Source organism: Poecilia reticulata, chromosome 17 (genome assembly GCF_904066995.2).
Source record: "Poecilia reticulata chromosome 17, P_reticulata-male-v2, whole genome shotgun sequence".
Taxonomy (NCBI): Eukaryota; Metazoa; Chordata; class Actinopteri; order Cyprinodontiformes; family Poeciliidae; genus Poecilia; species Poecilia reticulata.
This window is the reverse complement of record NC_088846.1, coordinates 950,217-973,708: the sequence shown is the minus strand read 5'-3', so window position 1 is coordinate 973,708 and position 23,492 is coordinate 950,217. Positions and strand designations below refer to the sequence as shown.

At 41.3% G+C, this 23,492-nt stretch overlaps 2 protein-coding genes and 1 long non-coding RNA gene across 12 annotated transcripts in view; 2 read left to right on the top strand and 1 right to left on the bottom strand.

The window, feature by feature from the left end:
- Window positions 1–4,871, top strand: part of fam110b (family with sequence similarity 110 member B) — a 28,086-nt gene extending 23,215 nt beyond the window's left edge. For all 5 annotated transcript variants that reach the window (XM_008433552.3, XM_008433551.3, XM_008433550.3 and 2 more), the window contains one exon: window positions 3,009–4,871. In XM_008433552.3, coding sequence (XP_008431774.1) covers window positions 3,009–3,909 — 901 coding nt within the window. In that variant the 3' untranslated portion in view covers window positions 3,910–4,871. The remainder of the gene's footprint in view (window positions 1–3,008) is intronic.
- A 4,157-nt stretch (window positions 4,872–9,028) lies between these two features.
- LOC145548011 (uncharacterized) lies at window positions 9,029–18,308 on the bottom strand. 5 transcript variants are annotated; one of them, XR_014084297.1, is made up of 5 exons: window positions 17,933–18,308; window positions 12,133–17,839; window positions 11,078–12,039; window positions 10,929–11,001; window positions 9,030–10,860 (listed from the first exon to the last, which is right to left on the bottom strand). It is a non-coding gene; the product is annotated as an uncharacterized LOC145548011 (long non-coding RNA). The 5 variants fall into 5 exon arrangements; XR_014084295.1 differs by having other exon boundaries at window positions 9,029–10,860; window positions 10,929–12,039; XR_014084296.1 differs by having other exon boundaries at window positions 9,029–11,001.
- Window positions 18,309–18,431: 123 nt separating this feature from the next.
- Window positions 18,432–23,353, top strand: atg10 (ATG10 autophagy related 10 homolog (S. cerevisiae)). 2 transcript variants are annotated; one of them, XM_008433553.2, is made up of 7 exons: window positions 18,434–18,661; window positions 18,897–19,003; window positions 19,082–19,216; window positions 19,296–19,464; window positions 22,195–22,292; window positions 22,373–22,470; window positions 23,129–23,353. In XM_008433553.2, exons 2-7 carry the CDS (start codon window positions 18,899–18,901, stop codon window positions 23,250–23,252), a joined length of 729 nt encoding a protein of 242 aa, XP_008431775.1. In that variant the 5' UTR covers window positions 18,434–18,661; window positions 18,897–18,898; the 3' UTR covers window positions 23,253–23,353. The 2 variants fall into 2 exon arrangements, with proteins under 2 accessions (XP_081454526.1, XP_008431775.1); XM_081598400.1 differs by lacking the exon at window positions 22,373–22,470 and having other exon boundaries at window positions 18,432–18,661.
- The last annotated feature ends 139 nt before the right edge of the window (window positions 23,354–23,492 follow it).

Below are 23,492 nucleotides of genomic sequence, written 5' to 3'. Positions count from 1 at the left end.
AGTGGAAATAAAAACATTAAGAACCAAATGAATGGGAATTAAATTTCCAAAGAATTTTGTGTCTAAAAAATGAACTTTGAAAGGCAGTTGATGGCTAAAAATTAGGAAATGATACAAATCAATCAATCAAATTTTATTTGTATAGCACATTTCAGCAGCGAGGCATTTCAAAGTGCTTTACATAATTAAAATAAAAACAGCATGTGACATTAAATAAACAGTAAGAAAGAGAGAGATTTAAAAAAACAAAAAAAAAAAGGAAAAGGAAATCATGAATAAATTACTTTAAATTACAAAACATGCACATCAGCACAGCCATTGTTATACATAAATACATTTCCAGAACCAGGACAATTTGCCCAGAGACATATTAATGGGTGGCTTAGTAATATTTTCAAACCAATGGAACGTCAAAACAGGATGTTTGACCTTTACAAACAACTAGACCTACAGGCTAAGAATGAAGACCATTTGATGAGCAGAATTTCTGGAAAAAAAATTGTTTCAGATGCTGCAAAGATTCAGGAAGATCTTTAAATACCCTGCTTTTTAGTGATTCAAATGAATGTCAGTTATTATATATAGTAGTCCTAATAAGAAGAGCAGTTCTTTTATTTCAAATGATATGCACTCATATAGCGCTTCAAGTCCAGAGGACCCCAAAGCACTTCACACTAAATTCAGTGACTTTCGTTATTGCAGAATATGACTCTTTTACCAGCAACAGAGAATATTCAGAGATTTTAATTACAATGTTTTTCCAAAATAAACATTGTTAATTTAACAATTGTGGATAGAATCTTAACCTTGTGCAAGGTTGCCAGTGCTCCATGGCTATGTATGTTTAAAAAAACAAAAGTAACTGTGTATAAATTCTTGACGTGTTAAACTAGCGGTTCTCAACGTGGGCGGTACCGCCCCCCAGGGGGCGTTCAGAGGACGGCAGGGGGCGCTGGCAGACATTTTTACAAAAGGGGGGCGCTGGGATGCCTTTGGGGGGCGTTTGGTCGAAGGTAAACTTTACACCTTAAATGAACAACAATACCAGTTTAGACTTTGAGCAACTTGGTAAAACTGTATTGTGTAACATTAAATCATGCTTGGCTGCAACTGTATCGATGGCAGCTCTTCTTCTATTCAGTGTTTGTAGCTTCTGTTAGCTTCTTGGCGCAGCTCCTCTCTTGCTACTGGTAGCTAAAATCACGATACCCTCACTGAGTATCCCTCTGAAAAATGAACCCATTTAAATCAAGAAATCCCTCCATGGCTGATACCACGATAGAGAGCGTTCATTGTATAGCGTTAACACGGTGCTGTAAGTGGTCCGGTATGAAACGGGGTGATAGAACAACACAGCACTTTTAAATTTCAACAATCAGAATGCAGAAATTGTTTCCGTTGTTTTAAAAGGTTTATGTCAGTCTGCCTTTTCCCCATCGACACGCTTCCCGACCGCCCTGCACCTTAGGGGCTTAAAAACACGACGAGCACATTGAGCAAAACTCTGAAACAGGAGAAACGGGACATAAAACGGAGCGACGAACTAGATGTGAATTATGGTGAAGATTGCTGGTGGTCAATACATGATAAAATAAATGTAGCAACAGGAAATTAACTAAAGTGGACATGGCAATAAACCAAGAGAGGATAATAATAATAATAATCAAAGGAAACTAAATGGATATGAATGAAGAACAAAATGCAAGAATAAACTAACTAAAGGAAATACAGAGGAATAAACTGGTATGGCAAGACCTTTAAAGCAATAATTAATACAGAGACTGTATGGCAAGAATAAACAGACACTATTTCCATATAAAAGGTAAAATAATATTGTTGAAGTGTCATGGGTTTGTTGAGACCATATCTAGTACTGAGAATAAATATATCTTACAGACCATAACAGTAAAGAATTGATCACTTATTTATGTTTTTAATTAGATTTCAATATTATATTATTCAATATTATTTTTCATGTCAGTGTTAATGTCATGAGGCTGATGACTCCATGACACTTTCAATTTGACTCATTAGGATTTGATTAAGAACCAGATTTGTTCTTTGTCATTTCTGTCCAGTAAAACTATTAATCTATAATCAATAGACATGTCTATATAAAGATATAATCCATGTTTCTGTCTCATATTTGTATGGCATTAAAAGGATCTGGAACTTTAGTTTTTCCACTGAAAGCTCTGGTTTGAACAATAAATGCCATGAGGGTGAAGTTTTATGGATGATACTCTGATGTCCCATTCTCCTGAAGGCAGCACAGAGCTGCACCACCAGAAACTGACAAACACTGAAGAGAAGAAGAGTTATGATTAATGTAGTTACAGTTCTATCCATGTTTTAATGCTGCAGAGCTCAGTCGTTTTGCAAATAGTTCAAAGTTTAAACTGGCATGTTGTTCATCTTTTATCTGGTCATTTTGTGGAAGATTGAACAACTAGAAAATGGCACAAAATAATATTTTTTCCACTCTGATTGGCTGCTGTTAGGCCTACAGATTTTAACTTGAATGTTCATTAAATTTTTCATAGACGCATGTATTATTTTATATTATTATATTATATGTATTATTTTTGATGATAAATACAGAAACAAGCATAAAAATCAAAACATCTACAATAGTGATAGTAATATTAATGATAAAATAATAGTCAGTACAAAGTAGCCTGCAAATTCTTTGGTGGGGGCGTAGAGGGACCTGGATAAAGGCTGGGGGGGCGCTGGCCTGAAAAAGGTTGAGAAACACTGTTAAAATCTACATCATTAATTAAACAATATATCTTCTGGAAATTTAAATCAGGTTTTAAACGTGATTTGTTTAACATACTAGAAATTTCTAAAACTCTGTCCCAGAATAACACAGCTGTCCAAGACACAGTGTAGCAAATTCAATAATAGAGTGATTACTATAATAACATTATGCTCATGTGTAGGTCCTCTGTGGTCACTTGTGCTTGTGGTGCTTTCTAATACTCCGTTTCTGTTTCTCCTTCTAGGATGCCACTAACATACAGATCCACCATGACCCTTAATGAGCAACCTTCAGACTCAGCTCCCAGTCCCAGCACCTCGCATTCTCTCAGATCCTTCTCTCACTCCTTAAAGGTCCCACCAGTGGCCAGCGGGGGGCGTCGCACTCCACAACAAGCAGGAAACCTGAACCTTAGCAGACGAGTCCAAGATGAAAGAGAATGTGAAGGAGTTGTCCAGCGTTCTCATTCCCCACTGCCACCTCTCCTGACCTCCCACTCATCATCTGACCTCCTGCGACTGTGCAACGGTAAACCGCTGCGCACCACTCAGTCTAGCAGCTCCTCAGCTCCACCCCTCCCTCCCAAACCAAAGTCCACCTCTCTCCCTCCTGCACTGTCCTTGTCACTGCCACGTGCACGTCCACCAATGTCCCCTACTCCCTGCGACAACACAACCCCACAGTCTTTGCCGTGTGACTTTGGAGACCCTGCTAGTGCATCAGCTGAGTTGAACATTGATCTGGAGCAGGGTTCAAACGTGACTCGTCGTTCGTCGCTGCACAGATCCAAGTCGGACCTGTCAGATCGGTATGCCCGGGCCGGAGCAGATGTGGAACGCTTTTTTAATTATTGCGGCCTTGACCCTGAGGAGTTGGAGGCAGTGGGTCCTGAAAACTTTGCACGGGCCAACTCGGACATTGTCAGCCTGAACTTTCGATCAGCTTCTATGATCTCCTCCGATTGTGACCAGTCACGGCGATCTTCCAACGACGGAATATCAGAAGAGGATGAAGGGGAGGAAGAGGAAGAGGCCGGTGAGCGCGTCCCCTATGGCATCTCAGCTGTGGAGCGAAATGCAAGGGTTATTAAATGGTTGTATAGCATTAAACAAGCAAGAGAAACACAAAAGGTTTCCCATGTTTAGATTAGGTTCATGTGGACTGTGGATAATCTCTCCTATGGCTCCGAACTTGTAAGGTCATTTCTAGCCAGATTTAAAGGCTGAAGAAGAAGAAAATTATTTTAGTTTTAAGAATGAAGGACTGAAGAGGTGGTCTAAGAGTTCATATCAGACAAACAAGAGGTATGAAGAAAATACTCCAAAATACAGAAGAAGGTGAACAGAACCAAATGTGGACAGATGTAGTGATAAAAACTCTCATTTTCTGTTTCTCTCTGAAAGCCTGACTGACATCTTAGTTGCACCACAACCAAAAGCATGATGCAGTGAGCTAGAGAATGGATCCACTCAGTCAGAAGTGTTTCACACACTTCAGCCCATCATACATTAATGTGACTGACATTCCAACAAAGTGCAGCCTGATGTCACTTCTCAAAATTCCTAATCCGTTTGGCCAGTTTAGCTTCCAGTGCTGCACTTTCCACACTTTGAAATGGCCTTCAGTCTGAAACAACAAATTGGAAACAGCAGATATCAGTAGTGATGGTTGTATTGGTGCCCGGTGAAGTAGTTGTTAATTATACCAATTAATTTTTTCCCAAACAGTATGTACACCAAAAACTCCTTTATGTTCCAGTTCCATGTAAAAACAATGACATACTGCGCTGTCCTACAATTCTACCAGAGGTATTTGCATATGTCCATCTCTGCTTGACTTGGGTAACTAAGCATCATTCAAATATGTGAAGATTTTATAATTATTACTTCCCACAGAATATTTTTCTTACCAAAACCTGTGAATGAAGTAAGACATGAGAGCTTGTTCACTCTAAATATAGAATGATGTGGTCTTCTTCAGCTGAGTAGCGGTAAGAAAGTGATTTCAGACTTAAAATTCTCTGTGTACCCTGCATTCCACCAGTGATGCTAACTTTCAACATCTGTATGAAATCTGAGAATCCCCATTAAAAAAAAAGCAAGAGCTATTTGAGTGTTGTCACTTTGATTCAAATTTCGTACAGAGGAATGAGAGGTGGGTTTAGAATTTGATTCATACTGTATTCATGCCAAAAAAGGGAAAATGTTGTAACTCATGTCAACTAAGTCTCTTTAAAGAGTAATTGTGGTTGATGATTGCGTCGGTAAGAATAATCTCCAGTAGCAGCCTTATTTAAAAAGGCTTCTGACTGAAGGTTGTTGCTGTAAAATGGTAAATGACTTGCATAGCGCCTCATCAAGTCTAGAGGCCCATAAAGCACTTCACACTAGGGGTTGAACGACTACATATTTTTTAAGGTCGACTACATCATGATAATAGTCAAGTCGTTGTCTACTAGTCGCAGTGACGTCATAGTGACGTCAGCGCAAAAACCCTTCACAACTACTTGGAGGTTTTATCAGCTATTTTTACTGCAAATATTGACACACCCTCCCCTTCTCCCGCCTTTACTAAGTCTATTATGCCGAATTAAAAGAACAATAAACAGATCATTCTTCATGAGCAGCAGAGAAAACTTCGTTGCACAAAGTCGGGTCTGACTTTTTTCTTTGTTTCAAACACCGGCTGATACTGATGATCTCTGGATAGTTACTCGTATAGGAGTCAAATTATCACACTGACCACAATGGCGCTTTTGGAACATGACAAACCAAACGTATTATGAACGGATCCCGTTTGGTTACAGTTGAATTCAAGGAAGCCTCCTGCTGCTCCTCCGCCCGATGCGCAGCAGGAAGCTCTGCTGACTCAGTCGGTTCGGCTCTATGAACCGACATGCAGACAGTGGCAGAGATCGCCTCTGTCAGACCCTACAGATGAAGCTTGGACTTAGTGTACAGATGCAGTCAAATCATATTTTTATAAGAGCGTAAAGCTGCCAGGTTAGAAGCTTCAGTATCAGGGACCGGTGACACTGATCAGTTGAGGGATAAAAAAGCCTGACATCATGCCAAATTGTCGCACATTACTTCGGTAGCCTTTTCTTTTAAGGATTTCTTCGGCACTAGTTTATTTGACAGCAATCTGCCTTTAAGGGGGCAGAGAGAGCGGAGCGGGGGGAGAGAGGCCTGGGCCCAGCCAATGGAGGACGGGAGTCGCACTCCAAACTACCGCGAGCTAAAGTCTCTGGAGCCTATGCTGTAATTTACAGTTTATCTTGTTTAAATTATTTACATTTTTATACAATTTGAGCTTTCTGACCAACTCACCTACTCCATCTTCTTTCATTTCCTTGGAAAAATCAGTTTTGTCATGTGATTGCGACTAGTCGCCCAGAAAAAAGTCATTGCAGAGAAAATAATTGACTAGTCGACTAATTGGTGCAACCCCGACTTCACACCACATTCAGTCATGATGGATAGGAGCCACAGCTACCAGAGGTGAGGCTGCCAAGCACCTGTCCCACTAGGCCCTCTGACCACTACTTGTATAGGTGAAGTGTCATGTTACTGCAATGTTGCCCAAGGACACGACAGAGGTGGTGGAGCAGGGGTCAAACCAAAAACTAAACAATTGTGGAACAAACTCCTACCACTATCATCACCATTGTCCCAACATTCATGAGTGTCTCGACATGCTAATGGGCCACTGATGAGTAGATGAGGCGTCATGTATCGTTTCGACACATAGCAAAACTGTTGATTCTGTGTCACTCAATACTGACACCTGCTGGACATTAAAAATTCCTACAGGCATCGTAGTGATTTGATGACAGTCTATACAATAAGATTTAAGTTTTCGTATTTTATATATTATATTATGTCATATCTTCAGTTAAATTTAAAATATATTTGATATACAGTCAATAAAAAATGTGAACATGTGCCATAAAGTGAAAATTTAAGTGAATGTGTTTGGAATGAGGATGCTTGTGGGCTGTCCCCCCCCCGCACAGATTTTTATTTAAAAAAAAACGTTTTTACAACATTTTGAAATTTAGCCTTTTACGCTTTTTGACAAAAATGAAGTAAACTCTACATTTACAGTGAACCTTTGTTTTTCTTAGTGGTTGCGTTCCGAAAATAACCCGTGAGGCGAAATCCGTGAAGTAGTTACCTTTATTTTTTTACAGTTATTACACAGCATAAATAAATACTCTACATTGAAACCAAAGAACAAAACCTGTTTTCAGGTCAGCGGATGTGCGTGTTCATCAATCGGGATCCGGAGTGACGTCATTGAAGCGTTTCCTCCAAGCTGCTTTACGAGATTCACAGCTGGATCTACGGCAGAGCGACGGATCTCATCAAAGAGCCTCCGGTCACGTTTTGCTGCCTCTGGCCACAGTTTTTTTTTCCCAGCTGGCATTCAAAGTTTCAGTTTCCATCTCCTGAGTGGCCAATCTGTATTAAATACCATAACTTTATTGGCACTCATGTAGAGAAGAAGCGCGGAGACTGTTTTTATCAATCATATGGTCAATTAAAATGAGGAACACTGTGGGGGGAAAACTGCACAAAAAAATCTGCGAAGCAGCGAAACCGTGAAAAGTGAACCGCCTTACAGCGAGGGTTCAACTGTATATGATCTCCACTCTGACTGGCTGCTGTTAGGCCTACAGATTTTAACTTGAATGTTCATTAAAATTTTCTTAGACGCCTGTGAAAATAATTTCTATTCCCATGACTTTTTTGTTCTCTGGGAAATTATTTTTGATGATACAGAAACAAGCATAAAAATCAAAACATCTACAATAGTGATAGTAATAATAATAAAATAGTCAGTGCAAAGTAGCCTACAAATTCTTTGGTGGGGGCGGTGAGTGACCTGGATAAAGGCTGGGGGGGCGCTGGGCTGAAAAAGGTTGAGAAACACTGATCTAAATGAATATCCTTGTTGGACTATTATTTAAGTGTTATTCTCCTTAAAGACACATTTACCTAACGCTAGAATTAATGAAATGTACATTATGCAGCAAAGGAAATTAGAAGATCGGACATTTATCCATTATGGAGATGATCAATTTTGGACGGGCGATGTGCCCTTATTGCATAAGCGATACTAAAAATGACTGATATCATTAAAGATACAGGGGAGAAGCTTTTTAGTTATCTAGCTTTGCTAGCAAAGTCATTAGCTATCAGCTAGCTAATAGCACAACAACAACAGCCTAATGTCTGTATGATCAAAATACTGAATTGATAGATAAGAACAGTTTCTCCTCACCTGGTTGTCTCCTCCCCTCAGTAGTTCTTCAGAGAAAGGCAGACGCAGAGGCCTGTCAGTGTCTGTTGTATTTCATTACCTCTCTGCTTAAACCGCGACTCCGAGCTGAAGCAGAAACGATACTTCAACGTTTTCCGTCATCTGACAAGTAGCAAGTCTACTCCACTTTATTCACCAAAAACGTTTTTTTTTTTTTTTTATATAATTCACCAAAAACTGTTCCATAAGCTGGAACGTTCGCTACGTTGAGTTCCAGTTAGCCGCCTTATCTCACTGCGCGAGAGGCAACTGGATCATCCGTCACGGGCAAAAGGTCAAAGGTAACAAGGTGACCGGCTTATTATGTTGTACAAAAAAGAAAAAAAAGCAAATAATTTTAGCACGTTTTTATGTCAGAAGAGGGCTTAGGAAATAATAATACCAATAAATAAATAAATTTGACCAAAAGGGCACTTGGGGGGCAAGGAGCAAAAAGGGCACGTGCTCAAGCCCCCCCAGCTCCCCTCTCTGCACGTACCTGCGGCCTTGTAAGTGGAAAGACGCCAATGTTATTCCGTTGAAGAAACTTGGGAAAGATCATAGTAACCCTGGAAATTACAGACCAATAGCTTTAACATCTAATTTGTGTAAACTGATGGAAAGGAGGGTGAATGAGAGATTGACACAATATTTGGAGTCAAAACATTTAATTGCTCCTTATCAGAGTGGCTTTCGTAGAGGAAGAGGATCAATAGATCCTATTTTATGTTTAGAGGATGATATTAGAAAAGCTCAAATTAATAAGGAAACTGTTATTGCTGTGTTTTTTGATGTGAAAAAAGCATATGATATGCTATGGAGGGAAGGGTTAATGATTAAATTACATCAGATAGGTATAGGAGGTCATATGTTTAATTGGATATGGGATTTTTTATGGGATAGAAATATTCAAGTTAAAATAGGTTATCATGTTTCTAAATTATGTAAAATAGAAAATGGAACCCCTCAAGGAAGTGTGGTAAGTCCAACATTATTTTCAGTTATGATAAATGACATTTTTAAAGATCAGTTTTGGTAAGTCACTTTTTGCTGATGGAGCTTTATGGAAAAGGGGAAGAAATGTGGAACATCTTATTAAACTTCAGGAAGGTTTAGATAAAGTGGGTAAGTGGGGGTTTAAATTTTCAATTGAAAAGACAAAAGTAATGTTTTTCACAAATAAGAAAATAGGAGTTGATAAAAAGTTGTATTTGTATGGGATATAGTTAGAAAGGGTTGATTGGTTTTGGTTTTTGGGTGAAATTTTTGATAAGAAACTAACTTGGGGAAATCACAGAACATGTTATGGAGAAGAGTAAAAAGGTTCTAAACATTATGAGGTGTTTAGCAAGATTGACATGAGTGCAAGTTCTCTAAAAATATATATGTGTCACTAATTGGATCAAGAACAGATTATGGGAGTGTGGTGTATGGATCAGCAGCCAAAACTAGGTTAAAAAAAGTTAGATGTGATTCAAGCCAGAGCATTGAGAATTTGTTTAGGGCCAGTTAAATCAACGCCAGTATGTGCTTTACAAGTAGAGTCAGGAGAAATGCCATTATGCATTAGAAGACAGCAGCTAATGGTCAATTATTGGGTAAGTTTAAAAGGACATAATGCTGAACACCCAGTTAAGAAAGTATCAGAAAAGTGTTGGGAAAGAGGAAAGAAACAAATAGCTTTTGGTGGGTTGGGGATGATGGAGCGAAGATTTGTAATGTATATTATAAGGAATTTAGTCCAACTGTATTGTGGCCTTTGAGACCTACATGGACTTGGAAATATATTAATGTAGACAGTTTAATAACATAAGAAAATGAACACACTGGATATTTGCCAAGAATTTTATAATCAAATGCAGAATAAATATAATGACTACTTGCAAATTTATACTGATGGGTCGAAAGACCCTAAAAGTGAAGCAACCAGTATAGCTGTAGTGATTCCTGAATTAAAGATGAGCATTTCTGTGGCGATACTAGACGGAAACTCAGATTTGGTGAACTTTTAGTTTTAATAGGTTGCACAAAAACGCCACCCTGGGAATTTCACCCAGAGAATATTTCTTTTGGTTTAAGGCACACAGGTTCAGTTATGCATGAAGTTAACACATCTCAGACAGTTTCAAATTTATAAAACAACCATTTATTAAGCTCTTTTTAAAACCAGTTTCTTTTTTAAGAATGGGACACAAAGGAAAACAAAGAAAATCAAAGTAAGTGCAGTAGCTGACGTTAGCTGCCAGAGGGGGCGCTATAGGGACGGCATCCACCAAACACAGCAAACCAAAAAAAACCTTTGACACACCAGACGCAGTGAGACCCAAACTCAAGAATCACAGCACGCAGAAGGGGAGACACTGTCACCACACCAACACCGCCACCGGACCTCAGCAACTGCAGAACAACAAAAGAAAAACAGTTAACCAAGATAACAATCTTATTGCTTTCTCTAATTAGGTCTATCAGCCCAACTAAATAAAAGACAAAAAGGGCCGTAAACAAAATAAGTAAAGGAATAGAAATTAACAATAGCCAATACAAGTTAAAACATCAGGACCATGCGTGGCCCGCTTGTCACGCCACTGCGGGGGGTGAAATGGGTGCGCCGATGCCACACCCCAAACACGCTTCGATGGAGGCGGATAATACCGCCGCAGTCCAACTTTAAAAACGACTGAGATAGAAGTCTGGGAAAACAAACGCCGACTGACAGATCCGGGAAACGAAGGCAAACAGAGCAAAGCAGAGCAGATCGGAGCAGAGCAGCAATGGTCCGACTGTGGGGGGACCTAGGAAAAATTAATTAGCCACCATTTTAAATAAAACTAACAAACTTAGATGAGCGTTAGTTTCCTACCTGCCGATCCAAACACGCACACACACACTCGCAGAAGGAGGAAGAGAAGGAGCGCAGCGCAGTGGCGCTTTACCTATAATCACAATTCAATTTAGATTTTCTGCCAAGATCAGCTGAAGTGCAGGGAGAGAGAGAGAGAGAACACCTACCACCAGGATCTCAGTGTAGCACGCAGTCCACAGGACGCGAACCACACAGTGGAAGAGCAAAGACGACACATCCTGAATGAAAGCCGCAGCTCCTTATATACCACACCCACCTTAACAACCGGAACTTCTCACCTGACAACCACCTGTGTGGAATTAGGTGCATTTCTATACCACTACATTTCAAAAAGAACATCTGATTATTTTAGTGTATTCGCAGTGGAATTGTGTGCTATTTTAGTAGCTTTAGAATGGGTGGAGGAAACTAATAGGAATAAAATAATAGTTGGTAGTGACTCTGTGTTGATGAGAATCGGAAAGGGACGTACAAAAAAATCATCAAAATATTCTATATGAGATTATGGCAGTTCATCATAGGATATGTGAACAAAATAAAAATGTAATATTCTGGACTCCTGCTCATGTAGGTGTTACAGGGAATGAAGGAACAGACAGGCTGGCTAAGGAGACGATTAAAAAAGATGATATTGACATGCAAATAAAGTTATCTAAATCTCAAGGTAAAAGTATAATTTGGAAAGAAAGCAAAAAGATATGGGTAGGTGGGAAAATGAAATAAATGGAAGACATTTATTTAGGATACAAAATACTATCGATGTAGAAAGGATCAGAAGAATAAACAGGAGGGAGGAGATAATTATAAATAGAATAAGAACCAGGCATAGTTTCCTAAATGGAACTCTTTTTAAGATGTGGAAACACCTTACTGGTTTATGGAGATGGTGTGATGATGTAGAAACTGTGGAACAGTTTTGATCAGATGTAGAAAGTATGAAAGCCAAATGTTACGACCACTTGTGGTGCAATAAAACAACCAATATAAAAAGGACAATATTTATTAGTACAAAATAAGAGGATGTATATTTGCAAAACAATAAGTAAACAAAATAAATGAAAAACTATGGAAAAAGGAAATCAAAAGGAACAGCAGGGTGCAGCAACAACTGCAAAAAACAAAGAAACAAAAATTACCAAAACGCCTATTAAATCTTTGAAATATAACCATGCAATTCAATTAAAAATTAAACAAAGCTTACCTGCAGCGTCGATCAACCACACGCCCAGGTAAAGCACTTGTCAAATTACAACATGTAGTGTGGCCCTATATAAAGAACACCAAACACTGAGTTGATATAAATCAAATTAAAAGAGTTTTGTCTTTACAATAAAAAGCACACACAAACCTGATGACAAACAGTGGAAGGCGTGGGCCAACACACCTGGTCCAACACAGAGGAGATTGACAATCTGCCACCAGTCCCGACAGCTTCCCTTTTATGGGCGCTCGAGATGTGGAGGCAGCGACCCCTGGTGGTTCCACTTGTTACATTCCCCCCCATCATTATGCATCGGCGACCCGACGATGTACATAAAAAACTATTGCCCAATAACTGAATCATTTCTTTAGCACTGGACAGGGCAGCCTGTAAGGGTTGGAATGCTGTCCGGCAGTTTTCCGAGCTGACCTCCTCGGCTCAGGGATGATGGCGGTGTCAATCTCCTGTGCGGGCTTTTTGCCAGAAAGAGGCTGATCATCAGAATTTACATCTACAGGAATAACATCATTCTCAGCCTCTGATTGAATCTCAGATTCAGGCAAATCCACCACTGGTTCATCACCCACCTCAATATCTGTCCGCACATCTTCCAAACCATTTCTCTGATACCCTTCCCCCCCACTATTTTCAGGGACACTTCTAAGCTCGACCCTATGGACCTGACGGAGGGGCCCCTCCTGACCCACAGGTGCTATAGAGTACACTACCCCTCGCTCAGAAGGTGGACGAACCACTTGATAGGGAGTTGAATCATAAAAATCCTGAATTTTGCTGCGACCCCTCACTGAATGGTTTCTCGCATACACCAAGTCTCCTTCCAGAAAATCTGGCGCCACATCCTCATCCTGATGTCTCTGAGCCCTTCTACTCTCTACCTTTTGGCACACCATTTCATAGGCAGCATGGAGTGATTTTTGGTGTTCTTCAACCCACTCTTCCAAGGGCAGGTCAGGTCCTCCATCACTCTCACCCACACCCACAAATAAATCCACAGGCAACTGTGGTTTTCTACCAAACATCAAAAAGTAAGGCGTCATACTAGTGGATTGATGGACAGTTGTATTATATGCAAAGGTGACTTGGGGAATATGCCGGGGCCACCTGCGTTTCTGTTCAGGTGAAAGAGTTCTTAGCAAATCATGTAAAGTGCGATTAAAACGCTCCCACTGCCCATTCCCCTCAGGATGATAAGGAGTGGTGCGGCTTTTCTCAATTTTATAAACTTTGCAGAGCTGATGAACCAACTTACTCTCAAAATTTCTCCCCTGATCAGAATGAATCCGGACAGGGGGCCCAAAAAGTTGAAACCAGTGCTTCACCAGTGCCTCTGCAACAGTACTGGCACGCTGATCTTTTGTGGGGACAGTCTGTGTAAACTTTGAAAAAACATCAGTCATTACAAGGACATTTTCTCTGCCGTCTGTAGCAGGTTCTAAAACTGTAAAATCTATTGCCAGAATCTCATTAGGTCTAGATGCTTTAATTGTTCCCATATAGGTTTTAACTTTGGGCAACACAGCCTTTGACACCACACATCTCTCACAGTTTTTACACCACTGCTCTACATCCGAGTACATATTGGGCCAATAAAACCGGGACCAAATTAGCTGCAAAGTCCGCTCCACCCCCTGATGGCCATGATCATCATGAAGCGAACGGAGGACACCTTCCTGCAAACACTGAGGTAACACCACCTGTTCAACCTCAGTCTGCCCATCAGAGACCTGAACACAGCGATAAAGGATCGATTCTCGCTCCCTAAACCGATTCCACTGCCGAACCAATTTCCGGGTAACTTTATCAAGGTCATTCCTCTCTTTAGCATCAGGCATCCTACCCCTCGTCCAAAATTGCATAAAAGAACCGATGTTGGGATCCTTACGCTGCAATGTACACAGGTCAGCACCTGACAAACCAGGTAAGACACTGATCTCTTCCTGTACTCCAGCAAACCCCTCACATATACCAGAGCCAGCCCCTGCTTCTCCATGTGTGGTATGCTGACGGGACAATGCATCTGCATTGGCGTTTTGAGAACCAGGACGATATTTCAAAGTCAAATCGAACGCTGCCAGTTCCGAAACCCACCTCTGCTCTGTTGCTCCGAGCTTTGCTGTAGCCAGATGACTTAATGGATTATTATCTGTAAAAACTGTGCACTTATTACCCAGCAAATACTCTCTGAACTTTTCTGTAACAGCCCACTTAAGCGCAACAAGCTCCAACTTCATGGAGCTGTAGTTATTCATATTCCGCTCGGTGGGCTTCAGACTGCGACTAGCGAACGCTATAGGGCGCAATCTACCTCCATGATCTTGAGAAAGTACTGCTCCTAACCCCGCATGGCTGGCATCTACTTCCAAAACAAATGGCTTCTGGAAGTCTGCATAGGCAAGAACAGGAGTTGTTATTAATGCAGCTTTGAGCTTGTGAAAACTCTGCTCACACTCCTCATCCCAGAAGCCACCCAAGGGCTTCTTGGGGGTTTTGCCTTTTTTTCCAGGAGGGAGCATTCTAGCAACAAGACGGTTTAAAGGGGAAGCCATGTTCGAAAAACCACCAATAAACCTCCGATAGTAACTGGCAAATCCCAAAAATGAACGAAGTTCAGCTAAAGTAGCAGGTTGCCTCCAGTCACCTACTGCCGCTACCTTGTCTGGGTCAGTAGAGACCCCCTCTTCTGACACCACATGACCCAAATATCTAACCCTCTTCTGAAAAAAATGACATTTTGACAACTTAACCTTTAGCCCCTGGGTTTCTAGTCTGGAAAATACCTGATTTAATCTTTCCAAATGTTGTTCCACTGATGATGAAAAGACAATTACATCATCTAAGTACAGTAGTAATGACTGGTACCGGCAATCTCCAAACAAGCGCTCCATAAGACGTTGAAAAGTACTGGGTGCGTTACACAATCCAAAAGGCATGCGATTAAACTCAAATAATCCAAATGGAGTGCAAAAAGCTGTTTTTTCCTTGTCTTTCTCAGCCATCTCTACCTGACTATACCCACTTGCCAAATCTAGTGTTGTGAACCACTGTGCCCCAGCCAGAGCATCCAAGGATTCATCAATTCTGGGTAAAGGAAATGCATCCTTTCTGGTTTTAGAGTTTAGTTGTCTATAGTCCACACACGCGCAACGTTCCATCCTTCTTCTGAACTAAAACTATTGGTGAAGCATATGGACTGCTGCTTTCCCTAATAACATGACTTTGTAGTAGCTGTTGAATATGATTGCGAACTAAATCATACTGAGAAGGGACAATGCGTCGATAAGGTTGTCGCACTGGTGTTTCATCCAGCAGGGGGATCTCATGGGTTATTAAGTTTGTACTACCCACATCCAGATCGCTTCTGGCAAATACTTTGTTATATTTTAACAACAATTCCTTCGCCTGTTGTTTCTCTTTACCCTGCAGGTTTTCAAACTCGGGCAAATTCAAGTCTGTGTTAGACACAGTAGTTTCATGACTAGCAATTAATGCCATACAACTGTGAGAGTCAACAGAAACCTGAATCTTAGAATCATCTGTCACCAGAGTAGCAGTTTGAACAGTGGCCACAACTCTACGAGGTGTTAACCACACATCAGATTTTCCTACATTAGTAATGGGAATGAAGGCACCACCCTTTGCCGCCTTCACTAAAGAAGGTGAAACCAACAATCCCTCCGGGAGGCTACCCCCTTCAGGACCCAGAGGTTCAACAAACAAATCGATTGGTTGGTGTAACGGCATCTGTGGGCATGTCACTGGCACATGACAGAGGCTACCAGCTGGAACACAGAAAGGTTTCTTACCCTGCACTCTGACCTGATGAGGGTCAGGGGAGCTGACCATCACTTCCATCATTTGGCAGTATCTCAGCATTCTTCTCCATCCCCGAGGTGCTGACTTGAGTACAGTTGCTTCCCAAAGGTCAGAGCCATACAGCCTATACAGCTCGTGGTAAAGAGGTTCAAACACATTCATCCCCAAAACACCAGGTACATTCAGTTTCTTTTGTCTCATGTAGCTGTCTGTTGGATCCTCAACTATTAATACACCTCAACAAGGAAGCAACACCCCCAACACAACAACATCAAGCTCCACATAGCCATGGTAAGGAATCTTTAACCCATTTGCTGCCTTTAAACCCAACCAACCACAGTCCTTTAGTTCTTTATCAGACAAATGAGAAAAATTGTTTTTAAAAAAACTTTCTGTTACAGTGGTCACCATAGAGCCGCTGTCCAACAAACAATTTATCCTCACCCCAGCAAAATCCACCTCCCCCTCTGGACATTCACCAACTAAATTACATGGACTTGATTCATTGTCAATAGAGCCATGAAAACTGCCCACCAATGTTTGGCTCTGCACACTGGCGGGTTCTAGTTTTCCGTTTGCTTAGGAGAAATAGCTTGTTTAGGCTCAGTGCTAACAAAAGCCGTACAATTTCTGGCAATATGCCCACTTTGTTCGCATCTGAAACAAATTGGTTTTCCATCAGCAGTGCGTCTAGGACGAAAATTGCGAGTTCTAGGGGGAGGTAAAGTTTGAGGGGCCAAAGCCTTCATGACCAGTTCTAACTGGGCCTGCTGAGCTTTTAACAAAGTCAACAATTCCCCATATTCAGAAGTGCGAGAGACTGAGCTTTCACAGGAGACAAACCTTTCGTCAAGAATTGGATTATTAGATTTGTGTTTAGATGACTGATTTTCATGTTGTGCCATCCACCTAATGGCCTCTCCTCTAACATCACGAATCGTCCATTCCGGATTAACATGAACCAGATCTCTTAGCCTCATTCTAAGAGCCTGTTCTCTCACACCATCACAGAACTGGTCACGTAGATCTTTAGAGGAGTTTAAGGCTGCTTGTGCATCATTTTTTATTATCTGATCCATAAGGTCCATAAGAGCATGAGAATAATCAATCAATGATTCTCCTTCAAATTGTTTACGGTTAAAGAATCTACGCTGTAGTGAAATTCTTGAATGCATACAACCATAAACATCTCTAAGAACATCAAAAATACATTTCACATTCTCCCTTTGAGCTGCTGGTAAGAATTTAATTTCAGTCCGAGCAGCGCCCTCTAGATGTTCATAGATAATCTGCGCACGTTCTTTTTCTGTGTTTCCTCTTGTTTGCACATAGTCTCTCATCAATTCAATCCATTCGTCCAAAGTCAGTGACTCTGCCCTATCCAGTTTCCCAGAAAATAGTGACAGTTTCTTATCCTGCTGCACATAAATAACAGGATTGTGCCTTACAGGTTCTGTAGCTCCTGAAGACGTTGACGGTCTTTCCGAGTCCATTGCTGCCAACGTCGCCAGCTGGCGTTCCAGATCCTTTATTCGCTGCGACATGGCCTGCTTATCGCGCTCATCCCCGGCTTCAGCGCCACTTGATACGTCCATGTTGATGCCTTATGTCACCAGCGAGAACTTCACCCCGCTGCCCCCTGCTGTTCCTTAATAACTTAAATCATACAATAAAAAATAACTTCCCGCAATCGTTTGCCAAACAACGCCAAATGTTACGACCACTTGTGGTGCAATAAAACAACCAATATAAAAAGGACAATATTTATTAGTACAAAATAAGAGGATGTATATTTGCAAAACAATAAGTAAACAAAATAAATGAAAAACTATGGAAAAAGGAAATCAAAAGGAACAGCAGGGTGCAGCAACAACTGCAAAAAACAAAGAAACAAAAATTACCAAAACGCCTATTAAATCTTTGAAATATAACCATGCAATTCAATTAAAAATTAAACAAAGCTTACCTGCAGCGTCGATCAACCACACGCCCAGGTAAAGCACTTGTCAAATTACAACATGTAGTGTGGCCCTATATAAAGAACACCAAACACTGAGTTGATATAAATCAAATTAAAAGAGTTTTGTCTTTACAATAAAAAGCACACACAAACCTGATGACAAACAGTGGAAGGCGTGGGCCAACACACCTGGTCCAACACAGAGGAGATTGACAATCTGCCACCAGTCCCGACAGCTTCCCTTTTATGGGCGCTCGAGATGTGGAGGCAGCGACCCCTGGTGGTTCCACCTGTTACACAAAGATTATTAAAAACGGAACTAGGTGTTAGTAGGGAATTAGAATTTGAGAAGGTGATCCACCAACTGAATAGTATTGAGGGGAAAAAGAAGATTTTTCTTTTTTTTTTTTTAAAACACTGGGATCTTTAAGAGAATATGAGGGGTAGATGGTAGGAGCCAATAGAGGGCAGTAGTGCAACATAAATGGATGCAAGCTGCCGTTAAAACCTAAAGAAGAAGAAGAAGAAGAAGAAGAAGAAGAAGAAGAAGAAAAAGAAAAATATATAGATATTTCTCTTAATTTTAAGTCCGACTCTATAATGTTCTTCAGGTCAGTCAGCTGCTTGTTCCTCTGAAGTTCTGCTAGCGGCATGTAAAGGAGTCTGGCTGGAGCTGGAGCTGTTAAAACTCCGACACACTTTCTCAATATAAGTACCGACTCCATGGGCTCATAGGTATGTACTCGTTTTGTAGAAGTACAACAAGATGTTGGAATCTAGTTTTTTAGTAGAGGGGATGCTACAAACGCTTAAACCAGAACTTTTCCACATATTTACAAGAGGCTCGCGCTCACCTCAATGTAACTGCAGCTTTCTTTAATCCGTTTTGCCAGGACTGTCATCACAAAAACTATATCTTTTAGTTTAGTTTGAATGTGGTTTTCTGTGTGTGTGTCCCTCATTCTGTCAGACATGAGCTGCAGCGTCCTGGATGAGCAGCAGTTCCGTCAGGGCTGCCAGCTGCTCCTTCAGCGCTCTGACCAGTTGGGCGATGGCTGGAGCTGGGAGGCCGTTCAGGTCAGGAGGTTGTATTTCCTCTGTCTCTGCGCTCACAGCTGGAGAGTTGAAAGGCATTATGGTATTTTCTTAAAACAGGGCTCAGAAGAGGGCTACCTCAGAAAGACTGCACGGAGGTCAGTTCCTAGTGACTGGGGTCCACTTCATGACCAGGAGGGGTTTAGTTTCCACCCACAGACTTTGTGTGACTCTACTGGACATGAAAAGGAAGAAGTAAATATTTGTTTTACTTTGAGGCATGTAAAGATCACAGAGTCAGACATACTGAGCTGCACTGTCTGCTCTTTCACAGCAGGACCCAGCGGCCTCCACTGGTTCTGACTTCCTCAGCGCTGAAGAACAAGATGATGGTAGCTACACAGTGACCGACAGCAGCAGCCGGGTGGTTCAGTACGAGTATCACATCCTGTTCTCCTGCAGCTACGGAGCTCCTGTCCTGTATTTCAGAGCGTTCACTTTGGGTTAGTCACACAGAAAGCAGCATCTTACATTCACTCTGCTTTTTAGCAGTGCATTAAGTTGACATTTTTAGGAAGCAAAATACTTTTTTGATTAAAGGTTTAGAGTTTTCATTTAACTAAAGGTTCTATAAGAGTGCTTGGTTATTCCCGCCAGAAACAGCCCCTCCTTAGCCTCTGAAGAGAAAGTCAAACATTAATTTTTGACATTTATAAGGAGAGTATCAAAGCTTGTTGTAATAACTCCATTCACTATCAAAGCATCAGTTTGACATGAACACCAGCTGAACCAAATCGTCACTGTCCTGGACCAGAGCAGGCTACCCACAGAAGCGGGTCGGTCTGTGCTGACTGGAGTAGCCAGAGTAAAGTCATCTGCAGTACAGAAGCAGACATGATGAAGACATAGCAGGGTTTCCCCCAGTGTATTATAAGCCTGGCGGCCCGCCATGCTTTACTAGCCCCGCCGCCAGGCTAAGCGTTGCTTGTTTTCATTTCTAGAGGGAGGGGAGAAAAGAAAAAATAGTTTTTTTTTTTTGCTTTTAAAAACCGAGTTGCAGGCGTTTCTTTTGCTCTTAGCATCTCACTAGCAGAGCAGATTTATTCCTAAAGGATATGTTTATAATAGATAGATTTATAGTTTACGCATTTAAACCCGACAGCGCGCGGACCAATCACACAGCTGGCGCCTCTGAGCTTTGAATCGCGCGCTGCCACTGCTTTACCTCAGCGGGATCGCACGCACCTCCTTTCACTCAAACTGGACATAGGCTGACCTGTATGGATATTTACATAAACCTACTGTGAGGAATTATGATCCTTTGGAGAACTCTAGGTCAGAGTTTAAAACCCACCGCGTTAGCTCTGGTTGCGCAGCTCAATGTGAACCGCAGAAATAACTTGTAGCGAATTCAGAGGTCGCGTTGTGGAGCGGTGAAGATAATTTATCTTTGTGAACGAACAATTATATGCGGCGTTTACATCTCAAAGCGCTGCCCAGCGTGTGGCTCTGTGTCTGTCTTTCCTGTAAAGTTTATGTCTGTGGTCCTGGTTGGCCGGAGCGTTAGTGGATAACGAGCAGCGCTAACCTCATCATGCAGGTTCAGCCCGGTGAGGAGCTTTCACGCTCTCCTTGGAGTCACGCATCACGCTGAATTTATATATATATATATATATATATATAAATTCCCTTCTCACCCTCCGCGGGTGGTCTGTTTCATCCTCTGAGCTCAGGTCCTCTACCAGAGGCCTGGGAGCTTGAGGTTCTCCTCCAGTATCTTGGCTGTGCCTAGAACTGCACATTTCTGGACTGAGATGTCTGATGTTGTTCCTGGGATCTGTTGTAGCCACTGCTCCAGCAGATTACAGGGCCGCTCCAAGCCTGTTTGAGGCCTTGAGCAGAATTTGATTTAGGGGCCCCTCTTGCTGCTAAAAACATCAGCAGCTCTAACAGCTTCTGTGTTGGATTTAGTGAAATATGGGAGAAGGGAGTTTAACTGGCCAGCATAAAAAGCAATAAGTTATAATCGCAGTTTACTCATTTGTATTTGTAAATTCAAAGATTAAACTCACAGCATCACATTGTTGCTATGGTTACAAAACAATCCAACTATGAATATTGTTCTTTGAAGCTTTACTAAATAAACTTTCCAGCTCCTTAAAATCTTGTATTTAAATGTTAAACAATTTAAAATCTTTTAATTTATGTATGCCTAAACAATTGAATCAAATTTAACAACATTGATCATCTCAATAAACAAGTGTTACATTTATGTATCTGTGGTCTGTTTTAAAGTATTGGTGTTTATGGGGCCCCTGAATCTCTGATGGAGCCGCTGACTTAATTTGGATTAAACAGAAATGCAAATTTGTTGTTTTGAGGCTAGTTGTGGATTTAAATAGCATTTCACTGGAGATCTTTTCCCGTAACATATAATTACACAGTAATACTTTTACATTTCCTGTCAACTTATTACCATTCTGTCGTGAGAAACCAAAAGAGCAGCTCTAACAAGCCAATGCCACAAGAGTGGCAGCTTGTTGGAGTAGCTCTGTTACATTATCTGCAACATATATTTTTTATTATGTTTATGCAATTGGCAGATCAAAGAATTTACAGGTGATGCAGTTCATGTGTAAATAAGCTAATTTATAGGAAGATCAATAGTCAGGTTCTGTCAGAGACAACATAGAAATGGAGATAGAAGCTAGTAGATGCTCTGTGGGTCTTCAAATGTTTCTTGAATCATTGCATAACTGGACTGTTATCCCAGGTTAGCTGGTTTTAGCTGACCAGCTAGTCTGAGCTCTAGATTTTCTCTTGAGCATCATCAATCACTTCACTCTTCACAACTGTATCTCTGCTGACTTTGAATCCTTCATGACTCCAGCAGCTAGCTGTTAGCTCTCCTGCTAGTCTGTGCCGCCATCTGTCTGAACTCTGTTCTACCTCAGCTGGAGCCAACCAGCTAAAAGTAAATCTGCACAATGTTTCTGTCTGACTGCCTGTCTGGCAGAAAGCAGCACAGTCCAGCTCCTGTCTGTTCACAGACTCACCATCATCCTGCATCAGAGCAGAGACAGAGGAGTCACTTCAGGAGTTTGACTTCCCAGCCTATTGAGGTGCAGTTATCTGTGAACAGAGTATGGCAAATAATGTGTGTTGCAGAGGATTTACATTTGACCTTGGGTGTAATTTAGTGCTTTATGTGTTTTTTGCTGTTCTTGTCTCAGAGGGGAAGAGCCTGGCATTAGAGGAGATGTGGAGCACCATCCACCCAAACTACAGGCTGCGTCTTCAGAACTGCCCTCTGAGTGCAATAAGTCAGCAGGTAGGAACTACCAACCTCCTCCTGGTGCCCAGGGTCTCTGTGAAGCTCTGCTGAAACCTCATTCTTAGTGTGTGTGACAGGAGCACCCCTTGCTGGGCCAGCCGTTCTTTTTCCTTCACCCATGTAGAACAGAGGAGTTCATGGGACTTGTGCTGCAGGCTGTTCAAGATCAAGGCAGGTAGGGTCATGACCTAGTTCCTAGTTCTTAATCCAAGAAAGGCCCGCTGCTTAAGAACGACTAAGATGATGACATTTCGCTGATGATTCCCAGCTCTTCCTGTCCACTTTACCAAACTCCTCACTTCCACCTTCCTCCCTCACTTCCTGCTCAGCTGAAATGAAATCCTGGTTTGCATCAAACTTCCTTAAGCCTTTCAATAATAAAACAGAAAACGTGATGCAAGATGTGTATTTAATAAATCCTGTAGCTGTGTGTGTTGAGTCAGATCATAAAGCTGCGTATGTTTAAGTGCATGTGGTGTCGGATGCTGCTTGAGCTTTCCTGATGGAGTGCAGCATATTGAAGGTGACCTGCAGGAACTTCAGTCGGGATAAAATATGTTGCTGTTAAAACAAAAGTCCAAACACCTTTTGCTAAGTGAGTAAATGTAATACTAATGAAGTGAAGAGGGAGTTTTCAGACCTGTTCAAGGCCCTGATTCTCAGACTGACTGGTTTTAGGAACAATTATTTTGGGCACTTATGATGGGAAATATTTCAATATGAGGCCAAGTAATGATCAGAGAATAAAAGCTTTCAGTTTCCTTTATAATAATGAGGTTTCATCAGTTTGAAACCATTTTGACCCATTGACTTGTATGTTTCCGTGCCAACAGGCCAGTGAACTACGTGCTGTCATGGCTGAGTGTGGTGGGGCCTGTTGTGGGTCTGGATGTTCCTCTGCAGTACTGCACACCGCTCCATTCTGCCGTTTCACTCAACAGCACAAAACCCGACTGAAGCTGGACACAGCTGGAGATGTTTGTCTTGTTTTAATCTATGTAACTATTTCTAATACCCAAAATAATTGTTGGTATAGTCATTAAAATGGTTCAAATGAGCGTGTGCATGTGTGTTTTTCACAAACTATGCTTAATTGTCATTTTGTAAACTGAAGACTTGTGTATATTTTTTTATGAAGTATTGCTCTGGAATTCTCTTTAGTTCCCAAATTGAGTCAGTAATCAGATTACTGTTATG

What these genes read in the sequence shown, in the direction of transcription:
- atg10 (XM_008433553.2), top strand. Translation starts at nt 18,899, where the DNA reads ATGAGCTGCAGCGTCCTGGATGAGCAGCAGTTCCGTCAGGGCTGCCAG. An exon ending in TTTCAGAGCGTTCACTTTGG is followed by an intron (nt 19,465 to 22,194) that starts GTTAGTCACACA and finishes TTCTTGTCTCAG; the next exon opens with AGGGGAAGAGCCTGGCATTA. An exon ending in GCTGTTCAAGATCAAGGCAG is followed by an intron (nt 22,471 to 23,128) that starts GTAGGGTCATGA and finishes CCGTGCCAACAG; the next exon opens with GCCAGTGAACTACGTGCTGT.